Source organism: Rhincodon typus, chromosome 1 (genome assembly GCF_021869965.1).
Source record: "Rhincodon typus isolate 14 chromosome 1, sRhiTyp1.1, whole genome shotgun sequence".
In the NCBI taxonomy this organism is placed as follows: domain Eukaryota; kingdom Metazoa; phylum Chordata; class Chondrichthyes; order Orectolobiformes; family Rhincodontidae; genus Rhincodon; species Rhincodon typus.
Window position 1 is genome coordinate 64334648 of NC_063332.1, and position 23008 is coordinate 64357655.

A 23008-nucleotide genomic window follows, 5' to 3' on the forward strand; every position below is an offset into this window, starting at 1 on the left:
CAGCATCAGAGGAGCAGGAAAGCTGACGTTTCGGGCCTAGACCCTTCTTCAGAAAAAAATTCATTTTTTCATTTTTTTTCTGAAGATGGGTCTAGGCCCGAAATGTCAGCTTTCCTTCTCCTCTGATGCTGCTTGGCCTGCTGTGTTCATCCAGCTCTACACCTTGTTATCTCAGATTCTCCAGCATCTGCAGTTCCTACTATCTCAGGAATAATAACCTGTTTGGAATTTGGAAGACATTTGAGAAATCCCAACTTGAGACTTAAAATTAATAACAAGCCATATGTAACATTTAAAGTAGAAAGTGACAATAAATGGGGAAAGAAAAACTACAGATGGTTACATTTCATTCTATATCCTATGAACCATTTTAATTCTAAGTTTTGCTCATTGGCCGCCTTGTCACCTCTTAAACAGAAGACAGTAGAACAGAATTTCGGCCTACAGTTCACTGATGAGGCATTTGCCATTGAAACAGTGCATATGCTTGAATGGTCATTTATTGGCTTTGATCTTTAGGTGTGAAATTTTGGCTTGGTTCTTCCAACTAGCCTTAGTAGTGATCATTGGATTATCACTGCGCTCAGAAATTCCTCTGACTTGACACTGCTGCGTGTTTCCACTAGGTTCTTCTTAACCCATTTTCACAAAAATACACTGAGCAACATCCATCAGAACAGAACAGAGCTGGAAGAAGACAGGACACTGCCTACCCCCATATTGCCCCGTACGTACTTCTGTATGGTAAGTTTAAAGCTCCAGTTTGATTGCAAGCAGATAGGCAAGTGAATGAAGGTGTTAGTTGATTAGTAGGTGAGTGAGTATTTGGATGAGGTAAGTGGGTAGGCGTTGTGGATGGATGGGTGAGGTGTGTATGGGGATGCAGTGGGTAGTGGGATATGCGTAGTTAGTAGATGCCAGAGATGAATTTTTGGGTAGGGGTGTAGGTGGATGAGATCAGTTAGGTCGCGAGATCACTCAAATAAAAGCAAAGTAGTAAGGATGCTGGAGATCTGAAATAAAATGAATGCTACCACCAAACATATCTTCCCTCCCTCCCTCCCTCTCCACCACCACCAACCCCCCCGCCCTTCATGAGCATTCCACAGAGATCATTCCTTACCTGACACACTAGACCAATCCTCCATCATTCTAACACTTCATCCTACTGTGGCACCTTCCCATGCAATTACAGAATGTCATAGGGTCATAAAGCACACAAGAAGACCTTCGGCCCATCTATCTGCGCCAACCTATCTGGACTAATCCCACTTTCCAGCATTTGGCCAAAAGTGCTCATCCACGTACTTGTTAAAGATTTAGGTTTCCCAGCTCGACTACTTTCCTAAGTATAGCACTTTCCCTTTTACCTCCTCCCTCCTTACTGTCCAAAGCCCAAACAGACCTTCCAAGTGGAGCAGTGATTTACTTGTACTACTTTTAATCTACTCTGTTCACCACTCACAATGCAGCCTCTATATTGGTGAGTCCAAATGCAGACACGGTGACCATTTTGTGGAACACCTGCACTCTGTAAGAATGACCCCAACCTTCCAGTTGCTTGTTATTTCATTGAACTTGCTGTCATTCTAACATTTCTGTCCTAGGTTGGCTGCAGTGTCCCATCAAGGCCCAACACAAGCTGAAGGAAGAACACCTCATTTTCTGCTTAGACATTTTGCCACCTTGAGAACTTAGCATTGAGGTCAACAATTTCTGAATATGAACACTATCTTCCATTTGATTACATCCTCTCACCTCCACCAAACCACCCCAGTGTTTTGTTTGCATGGTTTTGCTCTCGGGAGAACAGGCTCATTTTATACTATTCTCATCTACCATGAAGACCTATTTTTTCATCTATATTCCTCTTCTACTACATTTAACATTCCCTTTCACTTTTGCTCTGGACACCACCTCTTTCAGTCTTTCCTCTTCCCACTTTCATGTCAAAGTGAAGTTAAATCAGAGTTGAAATGTTTACTTGTTTCTTTCCACACAGATGCTGCTAGATCTGCTGAGATTCTGCAGCACTTCCTGATTTTATTTTGGGATTTTTGAGGTTGGGTTGCAAAGGATAGTCAGGCTGAGGATAGTTCAGGGAAGGTTAGGGTGGTAGGTATAGTTAGGTCAGTGGCTGTTAATCAGGTCACGTTGGATTGAGGAGGGATAGGAGGTCAGGTCAAATCAGGTAGGGTGGGAGTGGTATTTTGGGTTATTGGGAGAGAGGTTTCGGGAAAATGGTAGTCAGGTCCAGGAGCTGTTTGGGTAGTTGATGGAGTAGTCGGCTGTGGAGGGTATTTGGGTAGGGTTGTAGTCAGCTTAGGTCAGAGGGTAGTCCAGTGATTTAGGGGGATTTGTTCTGGAGTTACCCAGGTGTTAGACTAGATTTTACTCTGTCCAACATTTCCTGTGTAATTATCCAGATAAGTTCTGTGGAACTATCCAAAGTCTCTGAATTCATTTCAGAATAGGCTTTTGTGGAGGATCCTGGGGTCCAAAAGTATTTTCCATTAGAATTTAAACTTCCCAGGAAATTCCTGCAAAAGCCTATACATCACATCTTCCAGAGAGCCATGTTCAGTCAGATATCTGTTCTGTGATGATCTGGAGACTGGAACGTTCAGCTATAATATGAGTCTGTTTCACTTTGCTTCAGAGCTTCATGTGCCATCACAGAATGTCCACAAACAGATACTATCTGTTGAGGGTGAATGGGATCATGGTTAGGCAAAGGATGTCATGGTGCTTTTCAGTTTGTCTCATCACACAAAGTTATTATTGCCAGTACTGCACACTGTCACCATTCTTGCTGAAATTGGCAAAGTCAGCACAGTACAGGAGGGGAGGGTAAGTTTAAAAACTGCAGGTTTTTCTCAGTTCCCTGTCCTAGTCTTGATATAAGGTAGTATTTCTCAGAGACAACTGTCTGTACATTTCTCTGAGCCTCTAATTATCAACATGAGCAGCAAGAGATCAAGAAAACCTCTGCAAAACCTTTTTGTCAAAGTTTTCCTGATTTGCATGGCTGGATACTCCGGAAATACAGTTACCTGCAGAACTATTGGGGAGCTTTAAATATGCCTTCAATGGTTAATGTTGGTAAGGTGTATTGTCAAAGCCTGCAGATACAGATGAGAGCATACAGTTACAAATATAAAAATCATACAACTTCAGGACACCAGGAAGACTTTACAGTCAATTAAGAACTTTTCTTTTGAAACGTTGGTCTTTGCTGTGATAAGTTAACAGCAACAAAAAAAGAGTTGTTACTTCGTTCTGCCATGTTGTATTCATCTGTGCAGAAATTCTTATTTGTCAGGTCTGAAGAAGGGTCACTGGACCCAAAGCGTTAACTCTGCTTACTCTCCACAGATGCTGCCAGACCAGCTGAGTTTTTCCAGCTATTTTGATTTTTGTTTCTGATTTTCAGCATCTGCAGTTGTTTGTTCTTTTCTTCTTGTTTGTCTATTCACCTGGAATCTAATGATTTGACAGCATGGTTTGAAGTAGAGCAGCAATGTACCCCGGTGTATTGAGTCATATCCTTTCTTCAACTGTTTGACCAGATAAACATTAAATTGTTATTCATCTTATTGTTGTAAACAGGACAGTCCTGTGCAGAATAAGACACAACTGCATCCAAACTTCATTGTTTTGTATGAGCTAATCTTACAGTGCACTTTGATAATGAGAGAAAGTGCAAAATCCATGTATTAGTATATTTACTCTTGATGCTTATTTGCATACTTTTTTTAAACAAGTCGTGTTTAAGTACACCTTAATATTTTATAACAGATTTTTCAACAAATGTTTGATCTGCATCCCTCAGCCTCCCAATTGCTGAGCAGCCTTCTCCCAATGATTTCATACTATTAACCATGTATTGGCTTAGCATTTATTTATTTTATAAAAGGCATAAGAAAATGTTACAGTAAGTTTGATCTTTTAGTAAAGTTTAATTTTCTTCTGTTCTTATCAGCTTGGATACGAGGGCGCAGGGAGGACCCACCAACCAAAGAGGTACGTTTCAAGGCATTTTATTATCCTTTCTTTTAAAATGATTACAAAGGTGTAATTTAAAATGTGTAGCAAGAAACACAAATATCATGTATTGATTTAGGTCATATCAAACTAAGAAAAGCTACCCCTTGCTTAAAAACCGTGTATATAAGACACTGTTAGTCTCAAACTACTATTTATCACTGAATCACAGAAGTCTTATAGTGCAGAAGGAGGTCTTTCCACCCTTTAGACATTATTTTTATGTAAATTATCATCTAATGCCCGCTTAAATGCCTCAATTGAATCTGTTTCCACCATACTTTCAAGCAGTGCATTCTATACCTTACACTTCATTGTGTGAAAAAGTTGCTTTCGCAAATAAAATCTGCTTCTTTTGCAAATCATTTTAAATTCACACCCTTTTGTGTTTGCTTCTTGTACAAGTGGGAACAGTTTCTCCCTATCTACACTGTTCAGTCTGCTCATGCACTTGAAAACCTCTAACAAGCCTTCTGCTCTAGCCACCTTCTCTCCAGGGAGAATAGTCCTAACAATCCATATCTGACACACTGGACCAATCCTCCATCATTCCTAACACATCTTCAACCCAAAGTTCACAACTGAAGATTTCCATCTCTCAAACCATTCTTGTAATTCACTCTCCAATGTGGACTCTGAAATACATATTCATATCTTTCCCGTATTGTGGTGCCTTGAACTCTATGCCCCTGTTAATAGAAACATCGAAACTAATAGCAGGAATATGCCATTTAGCCCTTTGAGCCTGTTCTAACATTCAGTATAATCATGGATGATCCTCTTATCTCAATGCCATGTTCCCGCCTATAACGCTTGGTGTCTTTTAAAATCTAATAAAAAAATTTCTTAAATGTACTGCCAGCCATCACAGCCTTCTGAGGTAGCAAATTCCACAGGTTGACCACCCTAGAGTGAGGAAATGTTTTCTCATCTCAGACCTAAATATCCTACTCTATATCCTGAGACTGTTCCAGACACTTCAACCAGGAAATAAATCCTCCCTGCATCTGTCTCGCCCTGTTTGAACTTTATATGTTTCAATCAGATCCCCTCTCGTTCCTCTAAACTCCAGTGAATATGGGCCCAGTCAAACCAATCTCTGCTCATTGAACAGCCCTACCATTCCTGGTATCAGCCCACTGAACCTTCGCTGTAACCCTCTGTTCCCTGGCCAACATCTTAGTCTCGGGCCTGCTGCAGTGCTGTAGTGAGGCTCAACACAAGCTGGAGGAGCAGCACGTTCCAGTACACTTCCTTCTATGTCCTTTACCCATCCCCACACCCCAAACCCTGTTATGACGTGGGCTGCTTTCAGCACAGCCAACTCATTTTCACCTACATATGGTCTCCATATCAAATGTGTTTTCTCCTTGGCATCCATCCCTTTGTCTGCCTAACTCATGTTCTCCTTTTCTAGGCTCCACCTCTCTATTCACTTCATTTTTTCTCCCTCCAAACCCCGCCTTCAGCACATGCCACCTTTTCCTAGCTACTATCAGTTCTGAAGAAGGTTCGCCAGACTCAAAATATTGACTCTGCTTTCTCTCCAAGGAAGCTGCCAGACCTGCAATTTCTGGTTTTGTTTCATGAAAAATCTCTGAATTTTCCATAAATTTGGCTAAGTGTCAATTTTAGGGCATTTCACAGATGCACTTCTCCTTGTGAACTCGAGCAATTTTTTTGGACAACTTATGTTGTTCACCTCATTAAGGTATGCATTAAATGCCTCCATGACACCGTGCAATCATGGGCTCCGGTGTATAGGAGTACTCTTAGGTAGTAGGACTTTCTGCCATTTCTTCAACAGGTGCTATATTTAAACACCAGCTGCACACCATTTCAAAGCTGTAAGTCCAGAATTGATCTTCTCCGTTCCGATATGTGAACATATTCAAAGGGGATGACTGACAGAGGAAAATTGGCATCCCGGTTCATCCTCTTTTCCCAAGACAGCCAGGAGAGATCACAGCACCAGAACATGCCAGACTAATGTGACGTTGCCACCTGGGTCAGTGTGGTATCCACTGTCTGGAGCAATGTTGGAAGAAGGTTAATTGCTTCCACAAGGGTAAAAGTTATCTGAGTACCTCACGCTCACTGTATCTTGTGGTTGGCTGGCTCGCCGAACTGGTTCGTTGTTCCGCAGATGTTTCATTACCCTGCTGGGTAACATCATCAATGCAGCCTCCGATGAAGCACTGTTGTGTTTTGCAGCCTATTATTAAAACTCTGGTGTCCGTTGAGCTGGATTACCTCACTTTCGGTTTTCCTTCGCAATGGAGTGTATATGGGTTCGAGCTCTAGGTGTTTGTTGATGGCTTTCTTCGTGGAGTACCAGGCTTCTAGGAATTCCCGTGCTTGTCTCTGCTTTGCCTCTCCCAGGATCCTGGTGTTGTCCCAATCGAATTGGTGGTTCTCCTTATCCATGTGGATGGAGATGAGTGAGTACTGGACGTGTCTTTTTGTTGCCAGTTGATGCTCATGTACCCTTGTTGTTAATTTCCTTCCTGTTTTTCCAATGTAGTGTTTGTCGCAGTCTTTGCAGGGAATCTTATATATGACATTGGTCCTGTCCATAGTGGGTAGTGGGTCTTTGGTTCAGGTGAGCAGTCGGCGTAGGGTTGATGTGGGTTTTTGTGCTACTCTGATGCCCAGTGGTCATAGGAGTCTTGTGGTCAGTTCAGCTGTATCCCTGATGTAAGGTAGCGTGATGAGTGTGTCGGGGTGTGTAGTATCTTCCTGTTGTCGCTCGTGTAATAAGCATCTTCTGACCCAGTTTTTCAGGCATCCATTGTCTTTAAATACCTGGAAGAGGTACTCTTCTTTTTGGTGTAGTTCTGTGCAGCTGCAGTGTGTTGTTGCCTGTTTAAATAATGTTCTCACGCAACTTCATTTGTGTGTGTTAAGGTGGTTGCTGTTTAAATTCAGTAGTTGGTCAGTGTGTGTGGCTTTCCTGTGTACCTTTGTTAGGAATTCCCCATTTGTCTTGCGTTCCACCGTGATGACCAAGAATGGGAGCTGTTTGTTCTTCTCCTCCTCTCTGGTGAATCTGATCCCAGTCAGGGTGTTGTTTATTAGCTTGTGTGTTTCCTCTAGTTTGGTCTGTTTAGTAATGACGAAGGTGTCGTCCACGTAGCGTATCCATAGTTTTGTTTGGATTAGCGGAAGGGCCATATTTTCATCAAGAGCATCAAGTTGTTAGGAATAAATATCACCAACAATCTATCCTGGTCCATCCAGTCAAGAAAGCACATCAACGCCTCTACTTCCTCAGAAGGCTAAGGAAATTCAGTATGTCCACAATGACTGTCATCAATTTTTATAGATGCACCATGGAAAGCATCCTATCTGGGTGCATTACAGCTTGGTATGGCAACTGGTTTGCCCAAGACCACAAGAAATTACAAGAAGTTGTGAATGCAACCCAGTCCATCGCAAAAACTAGCTTACCTTCCATTAACTCCATCTGCATTTCCTCTCTCGGGAAAGCAGCCAATATAATCAAAGACCCCTCCCACCCCAATTGTACTCTCACCTTCTTCCATCAGGCAGAAGGTACAAAATTTTGAAAACACATATCAGCAGATTCAAGAACAGCTTCTTCCCCACTGTTGTCAGACTTACAAATGTCTGCTCATACATTAGAATTGATCTTTCTCTGCACCTTCTCTGAAGCTGTAACACTATATTCTGCATTCTGTTCTGTTACCCTGATGTACTTATGTAAGGTATGATTTATCTGATTAGTATGCAAAACAATACTTCTCACTGTATCTCAGTACATGTGACAATAATAAATCAAATCAAATCAATATTCAAAGAAATTGAGAAAAAGCTGGGACTACTTTACCTTAAAACGTAATGCCTGCCTTCTGTTTGGAACGCTAGGATCTAGGTACATGGTTTGAGTCACTACATGGTGGTTCCCCAGATTTAGCTAGGTCATTACAAAGGGGCAAAAAGATCATAGGAGGTATCAATGTGTGCTGTAATGCACCCCCTTCAATGCCTATATCAGAATGGCATTAGCAAAACCTGAGTGAGAGCAAACTATAGATGCATTTAGTGGGAAGCTAGATGTAGATGTACTGTTAAATAAGCAAATGAGGGTAAAAGAAGTTGAGGGACGTATTTAGAGAAATAGCTGGTGGGAAATTGGAGGAGGCTGAACATCGGCATAGAACAGTTGGGCCAAATAAACTGTTTTGTGCTTTAAATTCTATATAATTGAGACGTAAGTCCAACTGTTTGTAGACAAGATATTTTAAAAAAAAAAGGCCACAGGACAAATCACCACTGAAACACTCTGTACTTTTCAGGCTCACGAGCTCCTCATTTATAGCTGCCTTATTTGATGCCAACAATAATTAGGTCTTAACATTTTCAGTCTGCCATACCGTGGGAGATCCATTAACAATATATAAAAAATGCTTAATAGTGTGCGCTGAGATTTGACCAAAATTCTTCATTATCCTCCCTCTCTCCCCCCTCACCCCTCGCTCTCTCTCTCTCTCTCTCTCTCTCTATTGTGTGTGTGTGTGTATATGCACTTAAGAAATGAGTTCAACTTTTTTATCGTTTAATGCATTTTATTACAAGGGTATCTCCAGAAAGTCTACACAGTTTGAGGGGTACTAATGCTGAAAATTGCAAATTCTGCAACTTTAATGTGCATGCTGGGTTATGCTTTTCTACGTTATGGCTACATCATGTGAACCCTGACAAACATCAACCAACTGACTTCATCTATAAGCTATCTTTATGATTTATGCAATTGCAAATGAGTACATTATTAGTCTGGCACTGACCCAAATAAGCGAAAACCTTTTAAAAACAAAGCTGGATTTGCAAAAAGGAACAAAACAGACCAAGGCATTGTCTGTTCAATGACAACAGCTATTCAAATTAATTTGTTGAAATTAATTTGTTGATTGCTATGATGTCTTTATAAAGAAAGACTAAATTAATATGATTTATAAAAGCACACCAAAATAACAAGTCTATTACAAATTTTAATTCAAGTTTTGTTAGTCAGAAGATATGTACAGTGCTGGATAGTCAATGAGTATGTTAAACAATAAGTTCTTGTCAGATATTTACTATTGGCAAGCAAAAGCATGCTAGGCAGCTCTGCCTACAGACTGAAACCCCTTACAATTATATTTAATACTTTCCTAATCAAACAGTTGAATATTGAACATGTTTTGCACTTCATACTGGACAAACATGCTTTATGTCCTTTTAAATGAATATGAATAGTAATAATAACAGTCATTAAGATTAACTTAGTTGCACAAATGGTAAAATAAGAAAAACTTGAATTTTGTTTCAGAGAATCTGCATCTTTCATTTTAACTCCAAAAGTACATAAGTCACAAGCAAGTCGCATAGTTTGACCATGTTCTATTTTATGGTTGCTGTGATTAAACCTGTGAAAGCTGTTCTAAAATAAATGATAAAGTGGGCAAATAAATTTATTTCATTGGATATACAGTAGAAAGAATATTGAGGTGTAGTAGTGAATCTTGGTGAAAGATGTTATTTCAGAAAAGTGTATTCTCTGCCAGACTCTCAGCTACATGCATATAAATAACTATTATCAGGAGCCATCTGCTGATTTGATGCAGTTCTCCCTGTGGGAGATATTACATATCAATGTTTTGAATCTTTTCAGACTCCTATCCAAGTACATGAGCATGTAAATGTACAAATCTATTACCATTTCAAATCGGGACTGCTATCTCACTAAAAGCAAAGCAATGCCTGACTCAAAAACTCTAATTGGAATTTCAGCTATGACAATGTGTAAAAGCAATGGTTGATTTGTTTAAAAATTAATTTGTTCTAAGTTGTTTCTTAAAAGAGAATTTCTCTGTACCAAATTGATTTGATTTTTCTGAAGTCTAATTGTCAGCCTGCATCATTGTCACAAACGTTACAATTGAAATTGGTAAGTATTGTATTGAAAATTTAGCAGTCTTCTAACAAAAACTAAGTTAAATTCGAGGATTTTTTTCAACATTAAATTTGATGTGATTTGATTTATTGTCATGTGTATTTATTACAGATGCAGTGAAAAGTTGTTTAGTGTCACCACTCTCCAGGGCCTTCTTAAAACACAGAAAATAAACCAACACTCAGAATATACAGCCAGAAAAATAAGACAATAATGTTTATCTTATAGGCTTATCTCAACAAAGTTAGGTTGGCCTTTGGAACAGCTCCCGCTTCTAGCTCAGCCATGGGTATGGATCTGGACGACTCCACCCCGATACCTCGAGTCCCTACTGTTAAACTGACTACGCTGCTCCAACTGTGCTTCAGCACACCGTCACTGCTGGAACAAAGAGTCGCAGGTCTCTGGCGCCATCTTGCCTCCATCAATGCTGCCACCATCATGAGTTAACATTGGGCCAACCTCGCCAGTGCAGCTGCCACCAGTGATGCAGGATTCTGCACGGAGAGCAAACTTACTGCCGTCACCACCTCCGCCATCAGGCATCCAGGCCTAGCTGCAGACCTGGAGTCTCAGCTCAGTATGTGAGTCTAGACCACGGGATTAAGGCTGGGACCTAATCCTCATTCACTGGGAGACCTCAGACTGGATTGGAGCTGCATCCGCCTCATCCTGGCATTGCTGCTGCCGCCGCCACCGGAAGCCTTCTGCTTCGTCATTTACTCAGCCCTGCTGCTCCCAGACCTGCGCCACCATTTTCATCCACCATTCCAGGCAGGGCCCCTCTCATTGATGCCAATGCCAATTTAAAGGCAGATAACATCCAGGTCCTGATTAAAGAATTAGAAATCTTCACATAATTTGGTTAGAGATCCCATTGAAAGACATGTTTTTTGCCATGCAGAAGCACCACGCTGTAAACTTTGCATAGCCTGTGCATTTTAAACTCCACACTGAGAACACAAGGTCATAACAGCTGTGTACAGGTCACATTTTGGCTCAGTGCTTTTCTAGTTTATTCTTAATGCTTTACTAAAGCGACAGTCCCAATTGAAAATGATCAGGATAGTGACAGTATACATTATGCATAGTCTACATGGATGCTAAAACTGTTACACTAAATATCTTGGGCTATTTTTTGGTCTCATGTCAGTAATTACAGACATCTCCGATCTAGATATGGCTAAGTTAGTCTCAGAAACCTAGCTGTCATTTTTTATCCATCCCAACCATAAGGTTATGTTCTGTAAATGTAAAAAATGTAAAGATTTCTGCAATTTTAGTTTCTTGAATTAGGAACCTAATTCCATGTAAGCACCTAAGAAGTACATGATGTATATTGTTGAGGTATCATAATTATTCGACAAGCAGCAGATTATATCACCTATTGGCTAGCCACAAAATCACATACATTCCAGGAGGGGACCACCAGTCTGAGAGTAATGGTGCCACAGTTGGTCTGTGCATTTAACTGAGAAGACCAAGACAATGGTAATTTGGCCTCCCCATCACCATCAGGCGACAGAGCATCAAGGATGTTGACTTCTTCCCTTACCTACTAGGTGCACCTCCAGAAAAGGTGATGAAGAGATCAGCATCCACTCGAGTGCATAAAGCAGCATCAGTCTTCCAGCAACAACAACATTAACATGTCCAACCCAATCAGTCTATAATAGTACCAATTGCAATCAATGCCGTGAGGCATGGAAGAGAACAGCAAAGTTGCAAGTTGGTCACCTTCCACCAGTTTTCCTACCTAAGATCTAGAACATCTGATGGAGAGACAACATTACTCATAAAGAGGTGCTACACAGGACTCAGACGTCAGATGTACCCCGAAGACATTGTGACAAAAATATCATTGAGATTGACAGGATAAGTATTTTGCTTCCTGGATATACACCCCACTAGAGTGGAATTAGACTGGACACAACCAAATGGAAAAAGAAAACAGGCTGTTCAACTTCCAATACAAAAGCTCACAGAAAGTCTGTGGGAAAGTATAAGTACTATAGAACGTTTATTTGTTGCTGACAGCAACATATGGACCTTGTGTTCTTGTATGAGTCAATCCCCAACTTAAAGAAGGCCCAAAAATCACGTATGTGAGATATTTGTGAACTTTCATAAAACCCTCCTTTTTTGAGCCTATTTATATACGCTTAGTTTTTTGAAGAGTTAACTTTTGATTGTCCCATCTATTATATTTGACTTCACAGTTTGTCCCTTGATTTAAATAGCATGTAAAATTCCAACGAACATGTCTAACCCAACAAAAAAAGACTATATAGTGAGCTGCAATCACTGTATAAATCAACAATTAAAATGCTTTTTTTTTTTAATTTTATGTACTGTCCGCTTTTATAGTTTAGAAGCAGTAGCACAAACACAGAAATTGAATAGTTTGTACTAATCAGAGACTGAATTTACATTTCAATATGAAATCTAGATCCTATTGTTATAGTGAAGGATATTATTTTATTCGGTTGTGATAATATGTAGTTTAAGTTAATATATTTTTGATCTTCTCTGTCATAATTTGAGTATTGCTAATAAAAATTATGGGCATGATGTAGTTTTGTCTTGTTATTTTCATTTCAGGATATCACTTAAGGTATAATCTTGTCTTGTCACACCTGTGCACAATTAGCGTTAATATAACTCCCCTAATTAGAATAGATGGACTAGGGCTGTTACTATAACACATTTAAGAGACCAGAAAAACACTAACAGAGATATGTACTCTGAGTAAGCAGTGCTTTAAAACATTGATCTCAAAGGAATACCCTGAGATATAATAGATTAGTCCTGCAGTTATGGCAGTACATCATACACTGTTATTTGTTTTCCAGCTTCATTTCTGAAGAATGTCTTTTCATTTTAACTGACTCCCTACAGCTGATACTTTTTACAAGACCACAAATAGATTCAAATTTAGGACCATTTGATATTGTCCCTCTGGTATATCAACTATGATCTTAAAATATTCAGTTTTCAGTAATCTTTCTGAAATCCAATTTAACCTGTTAATCACTTTTTAAAATATTTATTCATGAGATGGGGCCATTCCTGGCTGGCTGTGGGTAGTCAGCTACCTTCTTTAGGTGCTGGAGTCCATTTAGAGTAGGTAGGCTGCAGCACTGTTCAGAAGGGAATTCCAGGATTTTGACTGAGTGACACTGAAGTAACAGCAGTACATTTCCAAGTCACGATGGGTGAGTGGCTTAAAAGGAAATTAGCAGGTGGCAGTTATTTATCTTCTGCCCATATCCTACTAAGTGATAGTGGTGATGGATTTGGAAGGTGCTATCTAACAAGTCTTGGTGAATTTCAGCAGCACATTATGTAGATGGTTCACATTGCTGCTACTGTATTAGAGAGTTGGTGGTGTTGTAGTAATGTCACTGGACTGGTAATCTAGCACCTCAGTCTAATGTTCTGGGGACATGGGTTTGTTTCCCACCGCAGCAAATGGTGAAATTTGAAATTAGTAAAATCCAGGATCAGGGGTTAATCTAATGGTGACTGTATAATCATTGTCTTCCTGTCTCACAATGCTTCAAAATAATCCTCAAATGACTTCGCCCACCACACCCCCCTCCCCCTTTGCCTTTCCAGTCTCTGACTCCCTGCAATTCTATGATACCTGTCTTTGAATTCTCCATTCTTCTGACTCCTTCCTTTAATCCCTTTAACTTCCTTTCTTTAAAGAGTAAATTCCCTTCCTTTAAAGAGTATTTCTGAAACTCTTCCTAAATTCTGAGTATTCGGACCAGTACATGATATTTTCTTTCCTTTCATCTTTGTACTTTGTCCAATGTTAACTGGAACCTTTTTATAATACATCATTTTGTTAAAAAATATGAATCACTAAGCATTTTCAGCATATTTTGTCTAATCACACTGTGTGTCTTCTAATCCAATGAGTGAAATGGGGTTCTGAAAGATGACTAATTGAGTAAGGCTCTGTTCTTCAGTAAATCCTGCCAGAAAATGTGATGAAAACAGATTCAGTTGTAACTTTGAAATGGGAATGGGAAGTAGAAGAAATTGAAGTGCTATGGAAAAAGGAAAGGAGATTGGCGTGACTCTTCTTTGGTTCTGAAGAAAGGTCACTTTGGACTTGAAACATTGTTTCTCTCTCCACAGATGCTGCCAGACCTGCTGAGTTTCTCCAACATTTTGTTTTTGTCTTAGATGTCCAGTATCCGCATTTTGCTTTTAATAGAAACGTTAATTGTTTGATTCCATCACTAACCAGGTTTCGTTTGATGGCATAAGGACTCGAATATGTCTCCAGTTTTCATTTCAGCAGCTCTTTTGTTGAATGTGTGCAATACCACTTTATTATGAAGCTGTTTGTCTTATTGTTCTTTTCCGTTCAGCCACCAGTTGTTGCCATGTACTGAAGAGTTGATGAACTAAAGTTCCCTCCAACTGAACTTCAGCAAAACTGGGAATAATCCCAATAGCCCCCGCCAACATATCAAGTCTTCAATCTTGATTTGATCAACTGCTTCAGATCCAACTTATTTGATCCAGTATGAAAGGATATAAAGTTCCCCACATTGCAGTGTCCAGTTTCTTTTCATATGATACCAGATTTTTTGCCTCACCATTCTGTTTGCAAGTTTATTCTATATGCTATCATGCTTTTTTGTGAAAAATAACCTATTTGATAATTATACTAAATTTGCTTTTATAGAACATAAAACAGTACAGGCTCTTCGGCCCACGATGTTGTGCCGACCTATTATCCTACTAAGATCAAACTATCCTGCATACCCTACATTTTACTATCCTCCATGTGCCTATCCAAGAGTCGCTTAAAAGTCTCTAAAGTATCTGACTCCACCACCACTGCCGGCAGTGCATTCCACAAGCCCACCACTCTGTGTAAAGAACTTACCTCTGACGTCTCCCCTATACCTTCCTCCAATCACTTTAAAATTATGCGCCCTCGTAATAGTCATTTCCGCCTGGGAAAAAGTCTCGGACTATCCAAAAGAAATTGCCAACTATGCTTGAGCCAGGTAACCAAGTTTTACCACTTTGAATCCCTGTTCCCTATTCCATCTCTTGCAATTTAACTTACTTATATTCTATATTTACTTTTTTCTGTTCTCCTAACTCTTCAAATACTCTTTTTCAATCATCTCTTCCCTCAATATAATATTTTCCTTAGTTAGACCCTTGACTTTAAACACTTAGCCATGTTGTTCCAGAACCTCCAGTTCTTAATTATCTTCCTTGTCTTGCAGCATCAGCATTTGTCTCGTTACTGAAGACTGCAGTTTAACTAGAAAGCTGTATAATTTGATCACAACCTCCCCTGATTTACATGCTAATATTGTCCATCAAGTTCATCATTGCATTGGGTTTGTTAATTGCTGAGTTATCTATTAAGACCTGCAAGGTTCTTTCAGCTTCACCCTCAATACCATTCATGCAGTGTTTATAAGACACATTTTGACCTGCAGCACCTTACATTTGTCTTTGTTTTGTTTGACATTAGAGAGAAAGTGTTTGAAGTGTCTTATGTACTTCAGAATTGTGTTGCTGTATTAAGCAATTTAATTCGAGGAGGGGGTTGATACAGAACTGGAGCCACAGTTAACAGTTCAGATAAGTTCCAGTAATATTCAGGCTTTTATATCCTGCTGATCTAAGGCAGTGTACGCCATTGTTATAAAAATAAGGAAGGTGGTGGGGATGCAATAAGCGTGGAAAACCTGAGACTGAAAGGAACAAAGGAGTTGATGAAGCACTCTTCAAGCAAATATTTATGCAAAAATATCCAGGTTGATTTTAAAAGTACCAAGAACAACATCTACTATAATAGCTTTTACTGCTATAGGTACAACAGAAGAACTTTCAATAAGAACACAGTTGACTTGTATAAGATCTTTTTCTTTGAAATAAACCAGTGGCTCAGACTTATTTGAAAAAGCAATCAGTTCTTTCCCTTAATTCTAAATGGTGTGTCCCAAAAGAATGGCAGTATGGTGAAATTAATACATTGTGATTGGAAGGAAAATAGCATATCAGAATGAGAGCTGTGAAGGAAAGGATATCATAAAATAGAGGAACAACCATGTTGAAATTCTTTCTGTGATAAATTGGCCAATTCAGTATTTCAATGTATTTGCTGTAACCATGTACCAAGATTTTAATTCTTTTAGTAAACTTGATTCAGTGCAAAGTAAATTGCTCGTTAGGATATATAGACCAAAACAATATTGAAATTTGTGTATAAAAATTGGTTTTTTTTGTATTTGCAAAGGAAATTCTACACAATGAAGAATACAGGAAAATGATAAAGATAAATGCCGATGAAGTACAACAGAAGGAGGAGATTAGGAGAGAGAAGGAATATGAGGAAGGTCTTGTTGCACGGCCAATTCGAACTCAAATCAAGGGACATGCCTCTGCAACTTACTTTGGAAAGGATAAGCTATCTTCAGAACCCACAAGTACAGCAAATACCTTCCAGCCAGGAGGCTGGTTACCACCAGAAAACTCAAATAAGAAAAAATAACATTTTTATTTTGTCTTATGGCTTAAAGAATATTTACCAGAAATATCTAACAAATAAACAAAGGAACTATATATACTTACAGCAATTATCACATATCAATAATATAACAATCGGTGTGTTTTGTTTTTTTTTTTCTGTTTAAATTTTCAAATTCAAACCCCAGCACTTTAAGATTCTTCTGACAAGGTCATCAGTTTGAAGTATTTCTTAAGTTTGTTTAAAATCTGCTTTTCTATGGGTAGTTTATTCTACTCCCCCAGGTGTTAGGGCAAAAGGTTTGCACAGAAATTTGTAAATCATTGCTTTCATCTGTGTTGGAATTGAAGTATTTAGACAGTTTCAGATATGCAAACCAGAAATTCTTCTCGGTAGTGGTGCAATGAAGGGGGAGGTAATCCTCAGCAAAGAAACTAAAGGACCACAGGGACATCTAGAACAGCTTTTCTTATACCTAAAATTAAATGCTCAGTTGCACCAAATACACAGCTCTCAAAACTTGAGTTAATTTGCCTGATGTAATGTCAAGAAATTTCTGTTTTACATGCTACTGTAATCTATTGTATTGACATTGAGCCCATTTAATAGAGAGGTGGGTCAGTTAGTTCAGTTGACTTGATGGCTTGCAATGCAGAGTTGTGCTGACAACTATGGGTTCAATTCCTGTACCGACTGAGCTTACCATTAAGGACTCTCCATCTCAACCTCTCCCCTCGCCTAAGGTATGGTGACCCTCAGGTTAAACCGTCACCAGTCATCTCTATCTCATAAGAAAGCATCCCTATGGTCAGCTAGACTTTACCTTTTAGCTATCAAAAAATACTACAGTTAGCACAACAATAGAAAACCTCACACTTAAGTTTTCTTTTGAAAAACTTACTTGTGTTACGTTTCAGTAATTTATTTAAGTTTGAAGTAATTCATTTCACAAAAAAATTAAACCAGTCTGTATTAATTGTACAGATTACATTTTGTCAGTGGCTTGTTAGAAGTCTAAATCACTGTTGAGTATGAATGCAAGTTTAAATTGCATTTTTTGCCTTTGTTTAAATAACTTGGAATGTTTTTATGCTTGTGATTACTTTGCTGGTCTGAATATTTAGATTTCATTCTGCTGGTAAGAATTTATAAATAAACTCTTTAATAAAACATGTAATATACCAAAATAATTTTTGTTTAATTTGTAACTAATGTGTTGTTGTAATCAATACTCTGTATTGAACCACCCACCTAGATAGCATAACTGAAGACACTCAATTTAAACAAGGCCAGCGGCTAAATCCTTCAATTAGTCTGTTAAACTTAATTCCCAAATGCAGGATAGGGAGTACTCACAGCCCAGTGGCCTCAATATTGATTTCACCAGCTTCAAAATCCCTCCACCCTCAGCATTATCCCATGGCCAGCCCTCCCCCTCCTCCTAGCCTCCCTGATCCCACCTAACCTATCCATCTTTCTACTCACCTATCCATTCCACCCGTCCCACTGACCAATCACAATAACCCCTACCTGCATCCACCTATCAACATCCCACTGACCTTTTCCCCCAGCCCCACACCCCTCCCTCCCTAGACCTGACAAAGAGTTTCGGCCCAAAACGTTGACTTCCCTGCTCCTCAGTTGCTGTCTCACATGCTGTGCTTTTCCAGCTTCACATATATGGCTTCCGGTATCTGCAGTCCTTACTGTCTCCAAACAGTAGAGATGGAATTCTTTAAGAGTCTGTTTTGAGTTACCATTAATTTTTTTTCTTGTTCTCTGCAGGTTTTGAAATCATTGTCCCACTTGATAATTATTCAGAACTCTATCTGTTGACTGACCCACTTACGCAATAATTAGCTGTCACTGTATGTGTCACCAAATGTTTATTTGACCATGGATGGTTTTCCTCTGTTTGCATCTGACACACATTCAGCAATTCAACCAATTAATGTGAAATAACTAAAAAAAATTCATGTGAAATAAATTAACATCTCTTAATCCCAACAACACTTTCTGTCTCCCCACATGGATAGTCATGGTTCATGGATTTCTGTTCCATAAAATTATGTAGGTTAGGAATTTCAGAGAAGCACTTACCTACAAAATACCAATGCCTATGGGAACTATGAATGTAGCCTTGCGACCTACTGATAATATTAGATAGTTTGAAGATGTTTTCTCAAAGAATCATAATAGCACTTTGTTTGAAGTGAATGCACCACTTTTGTGAGGTCTTAAATGTTGGGAATGCGGATAATATATGGGAAAGAAAAGTAAGGCTCGGAGTATACTGTCAGCTGTTGCTAAATTGTAGCAATCTTGCCTCAGAGTCAGCACTCCATCTCCAGGGATTTGAGCATATAATACGGGCTGACATTAAGTGCAGGACAGAGGGAGTGCTACTCTGTAAGAGGTGCCATCTTTTCATCGAGGTGTTACACCAAAGCCCTGTCTGCTGCCTTGGATGAAAGATAAACATCCTATGGTATAATTTTGAGGAAGTTCTGCCCTGTCAAATATTTGTCACACAAATAGATATATCTGATGATTAGAATATTACTGATTATGGGACCATGATGGCTCCAAATTGATATCGATTGTCCAACATTGCGACAGTAGTTGTACTTTTTAAGGTGTTTAAATGTCTAGAAATAGGCTATATAAGTACAAATCTTGCTTATTTTTAAATTCACTTGTGGAATGTGGGTGTTGCTGGCTGACCAGAATTTATTGCCTGCCCCTAGTTGCCCTTGAGAAGGTGATGGTGTGATGATACTATGGCTTTGGGAGATGTACTTTGTCTTTGTTTTTGAAGAGAGATTTTGAGCCATTGGTATCAATCTGTCTCTTCCAAGCCAATGAAGTAAACAGCTCATGAGGCCTCAGAGTTTTTGTTTAAAGTTGGAACAATAGAAGCAGCATGAATGGATGGAGTCAGGTTCCCACACAACTAGGATGTTAGTTTAGCTTTCAGCATTTGTTGGGGTTTTATAGTTAGCTGTGGAAGTGGTCTCTCTTGCTGTCTCGCTCTTTCGCTCTCTCTTGCAACCAAAAGCTTGGGTTCTGTCTCTGCTGCCAGAACTGCATGTGAGACAATCTATCTTACTGACATTGCCTTTGCCAAGAATGTGTTCATGCGTTGTTACTATATTGGAATTGTTGCTGTGCAGTAGTTGAATAATCTATTTTGTTAAAGTTTTCCAATAGTGTTAAAGTTATACCAATTCTTCATTCTTTAGTTTGTATATTAACTGTAGGTTAAGAATAAAATGTGTATTGCTTAAAGCCCAATAGTGTAACCAATCAAATTACATCTGGAACATGGCACCTTACACTTAGCATTAAATTAAAAGAAGTTAGAGTCTAAGCTATCTCCTTGATATATTTGAAGAGGGTTTATTCTGATCTTTGACGGTGGTAAGTGGCTAACTTGAACCACTGCAGTCCACCGCAACGCCCTTAGGGAGGGAGTTCCAGGATATTGACCCAGCCATAGTGAAGGAAAGATTGTATATTTCCAAATCAGGATGATGTATGGCTTGGAGGGAAAATTCCAGGTTGTGGTGCTTCCATGTATCTGCTACCCTTGTCCTTCTCAATGGAAGTGGTCAGGGTTTGGAAGGTGCTGTCTAAGGATCTTTCTTGAATTTCTGCAGTGTGTCTTGTAGATGATGCACACTGCTTCTACTGAATGTCAGTGGCGGAGCGAGTGGATACTTGTGGATGTGATGCCAATCAAGCGGGCTGCTTTGTCCTGGATGGTGTCAAGCTGCTTGAGTGTTGTTGGAGCAGCACTCATCCAGGCAAGTGGGGAATGTTCCATCACACTCCTCACTTATGCCTTGTAAATTATGAACAGGCTCTGGGGAGTCAGGAAGTGAGTTACTCACTGCAGTATTCCTAGCCTCTGACCTGCTCTTGTAGCTAGTGTGTTTATGTGTCCCCATCTATATCAATGGAACTGAGGTTGAGAGGGTGAAGAGCGCCAAGTTCCTCAGAATGATGATAACCAACAACCTGTCCCGGACTTCCCATGTAGATGCAATGGTCAACAAGGTACGACAACTCCTTTCCTTCGTCAGGTGATTCAGGAAACTTGGCATGTCCATAAGGACTCTCACCAACTGCTACAGATGCATCACTGAAAGCATACTGTCTGGGTACATAACGGTCTGGTACAGCAACTGCTCTGCCCAGGACGGTAAGAAACTACAGAAGGTGGTGCACACAGCCCAAACCATCACAGAAGCCAACCTTCCATCCATGGACTCTATTTACATGGCCCACTGCCATGGAAAGGCAGCCAACGTCATCAAAGACCCATCACACCCTGGTAATGATCTCCTACAACCTCTTCTGTCAGGCAGAGGATACAAAAGCCTGAACACATGCACAAGCAGGTTCAGGAACAGCTTCTTCCTGGCCATTATTAGACTGATGAATGGACTCTCAAGCCTCAAATAATAATTGATCTTGCTAACCTGATCTCATCTAGTGCATGCCCTGTGCAATGTAACCTGTACCTCTGTCTTAAATTCATTTTGATCTGTATATCCTTGCTTGCTACGATCTGTCTGTACTGCTCATAAACAAAGCTTTTCACTGTACTTCAGTACACGTGACCATAAATCAATCAGTCAATCAAGTCCAGCAGAGTTGCTGGTCAATGGTAACCCCAAGGATTTTGATAGTGGGGGATTCAGTGATGGGAGCACTATTGAATGTCAAGGAGTGGTGGTTAGATTATCTCTCATGAGAAATGGTCATTGCCTAGGATTTGTGTGGCATTAATGTTATGTCAGTCCAAGATTGATATTGTCCAGATCTTTTTGCATTCAGTATCTGAGGAGTCATGAATAGTGCTGAACACTGTGCAGTCATCAGTGAACATCCCCATGCGTGACCTTATGATAGAGGGAAGGTCATGGATGAAGCAGCTGAAGATGGTTGGGTCTGGGACATTACCCTGAGGAACTTCTGCAGAGATGTCCTGGAGCTGAGATGACAGACCTCCAACCAACACGACCATCTTCCTATGTGCCAAGTATGATTCCAACCACCAGAGACTTTGCCCTCCTGATGCCCATTGATTTAATTGTTGCAAAGTTGGGTAGAGTACTTGTGGATTGAGAGGCAGGAAGTTAGAATTTGGTGTTTGTAAAATGCTAGGGGGAAAGCAGTGTGTGGTCCCTTTAAAAAATGATATACTTTTTCTATGCTTAGAGATTTAAATAAAATGCCTGTGAGCAGCTTGAAAGTGTGAAAGTACATTGAGAGCAGCTGAATTGAAACATTTGTATCAAAAGGCTGCGCAGCTAACGGGCCAAGCAGCAGTTTTGTTTTGTTACCAAGACAACAGGTTTTGCATTTAGCCAATCAATTTGAACCAGGCACTTAAGATACCAAAAACCAATTAAATTTAAATCTGATGGTTTTGACAACATAGGACCAATCCTATTGTAAGAAATTAATATGTCATCAAAGATATAAAAAGAGAGGGCAGTTGGACAAAGACAGGAGAACTAACTGCTGTCTGCCAGGGTTACCAGCTCTCAGCTCTCAGGAAAGGATCGTGCACCCTCACAGTCTCCTCTTAAGTCTTAGAAAAAGCACCATCTAAAAATCAAAGGTACCAACAGCACAACTAGTTAACATTCCTGACAGAAGAATCGACGGAGAAGGCACAGAACATTCCGCAAGACAAGTAACTTGTCTGTAGTTTTGAGACTAATTTTTTAAATTTATTTTATATAAGTGAGATTTGTATTTATTGGAACAGCATACCATTTGAATCTTGTTTTTTTCGGGAATAGTTAGTCATTAGAAAGGGGTGTATTTGGTTTGTTAATAGTTTAGTTAATTTGTTCACTGTTAGTGTTAGATAAATAAATAGTTACTTGTTGATTGTAAAATGATTGTCAGGGATTTATTTTATTTAACCACTGTAAGTTGCTGAAAGGCAGGTCACACCACTTCTCCCACTCTTTTTACAGATTATAGGCGAGGTGCTCCTGTTTGGGTGTTTCGGTTTTATTACTCAGAGGGAGGCAGTCAACCTCCATTTTATAACTCCAATTTTGCTAGGGCTCCTTGAAGCCACACCCAGTCGAATGTGATGTGGATGTCAAGGGCTGTCACACTCATCGCACCTCTGGAATTCAGCTCCTTTGTCCATGTTTGAACTAAGGTTGTATTGAGGTCAGGAGCTGAGCAGCTCTGGCAAGAACCCAAACTGGGCATCACTGAGCAGGTCATTGCTGAGCAGGTGTTGCTTGATAGCACTGTTGGTGACACCTTCCAGCACTTTACTGATTATCAAGAGTGGACTGAGAGGATGATAATTAGCTACGTTGGGTTTGTACTTCTTTTTGTGTACAGTACATACCTGGGAAATTTTCATCATTGGCGGGAAGATGCCAGTGTTGTAACTGTACTGGAACAGCTTGGCTAGTGGATCAGCAAGTTCTGGAAGAGAAGTCTTCAGTACTATT

The 23008-nt window shown here is 39.7% G+C and overlaps 1 protein-coding gene across 4 annotated transcripts in view; it reads left to right on the forward strand.

Annotated features, from left to right (window-relative positions):
* The window catches only part of ndufaf2 (NADH:ubiquinone oxidoreductase complex assembly factor 2), a 141546-nt gene extending 123842 nt beyond the window's left edge, over window positions 1-17704 (forward strand). Inside the window, exons 2-4 of one of the 4 annotated variants that reach the window (XM_048598766.1) lie at window positions 627-744; window positions 3983-4023; window positions 16284-17701. In XM_048598766.1, coding sequence (XP_048454723.1) covers window positions 627-744; window positions 3983-4023; window positions 16284-16538 — 414 coding nt within the window. In that variant the 3' untranslated portion in view covers window positions 16539-17701. Of the gene's footprint in view, window positions 1-626; window positions 745-3982; window positions 4024-16283 lie in introns of all 4 variants that reach the window. The other 3 variants (XM_048598784.1, XM_048598775.1, XM_048598764.1) reach the window with 3 other exon arrangements.
* The last annotated feature ends 5304 nt before the right edge of the window (window positions 17705-23008 follow it).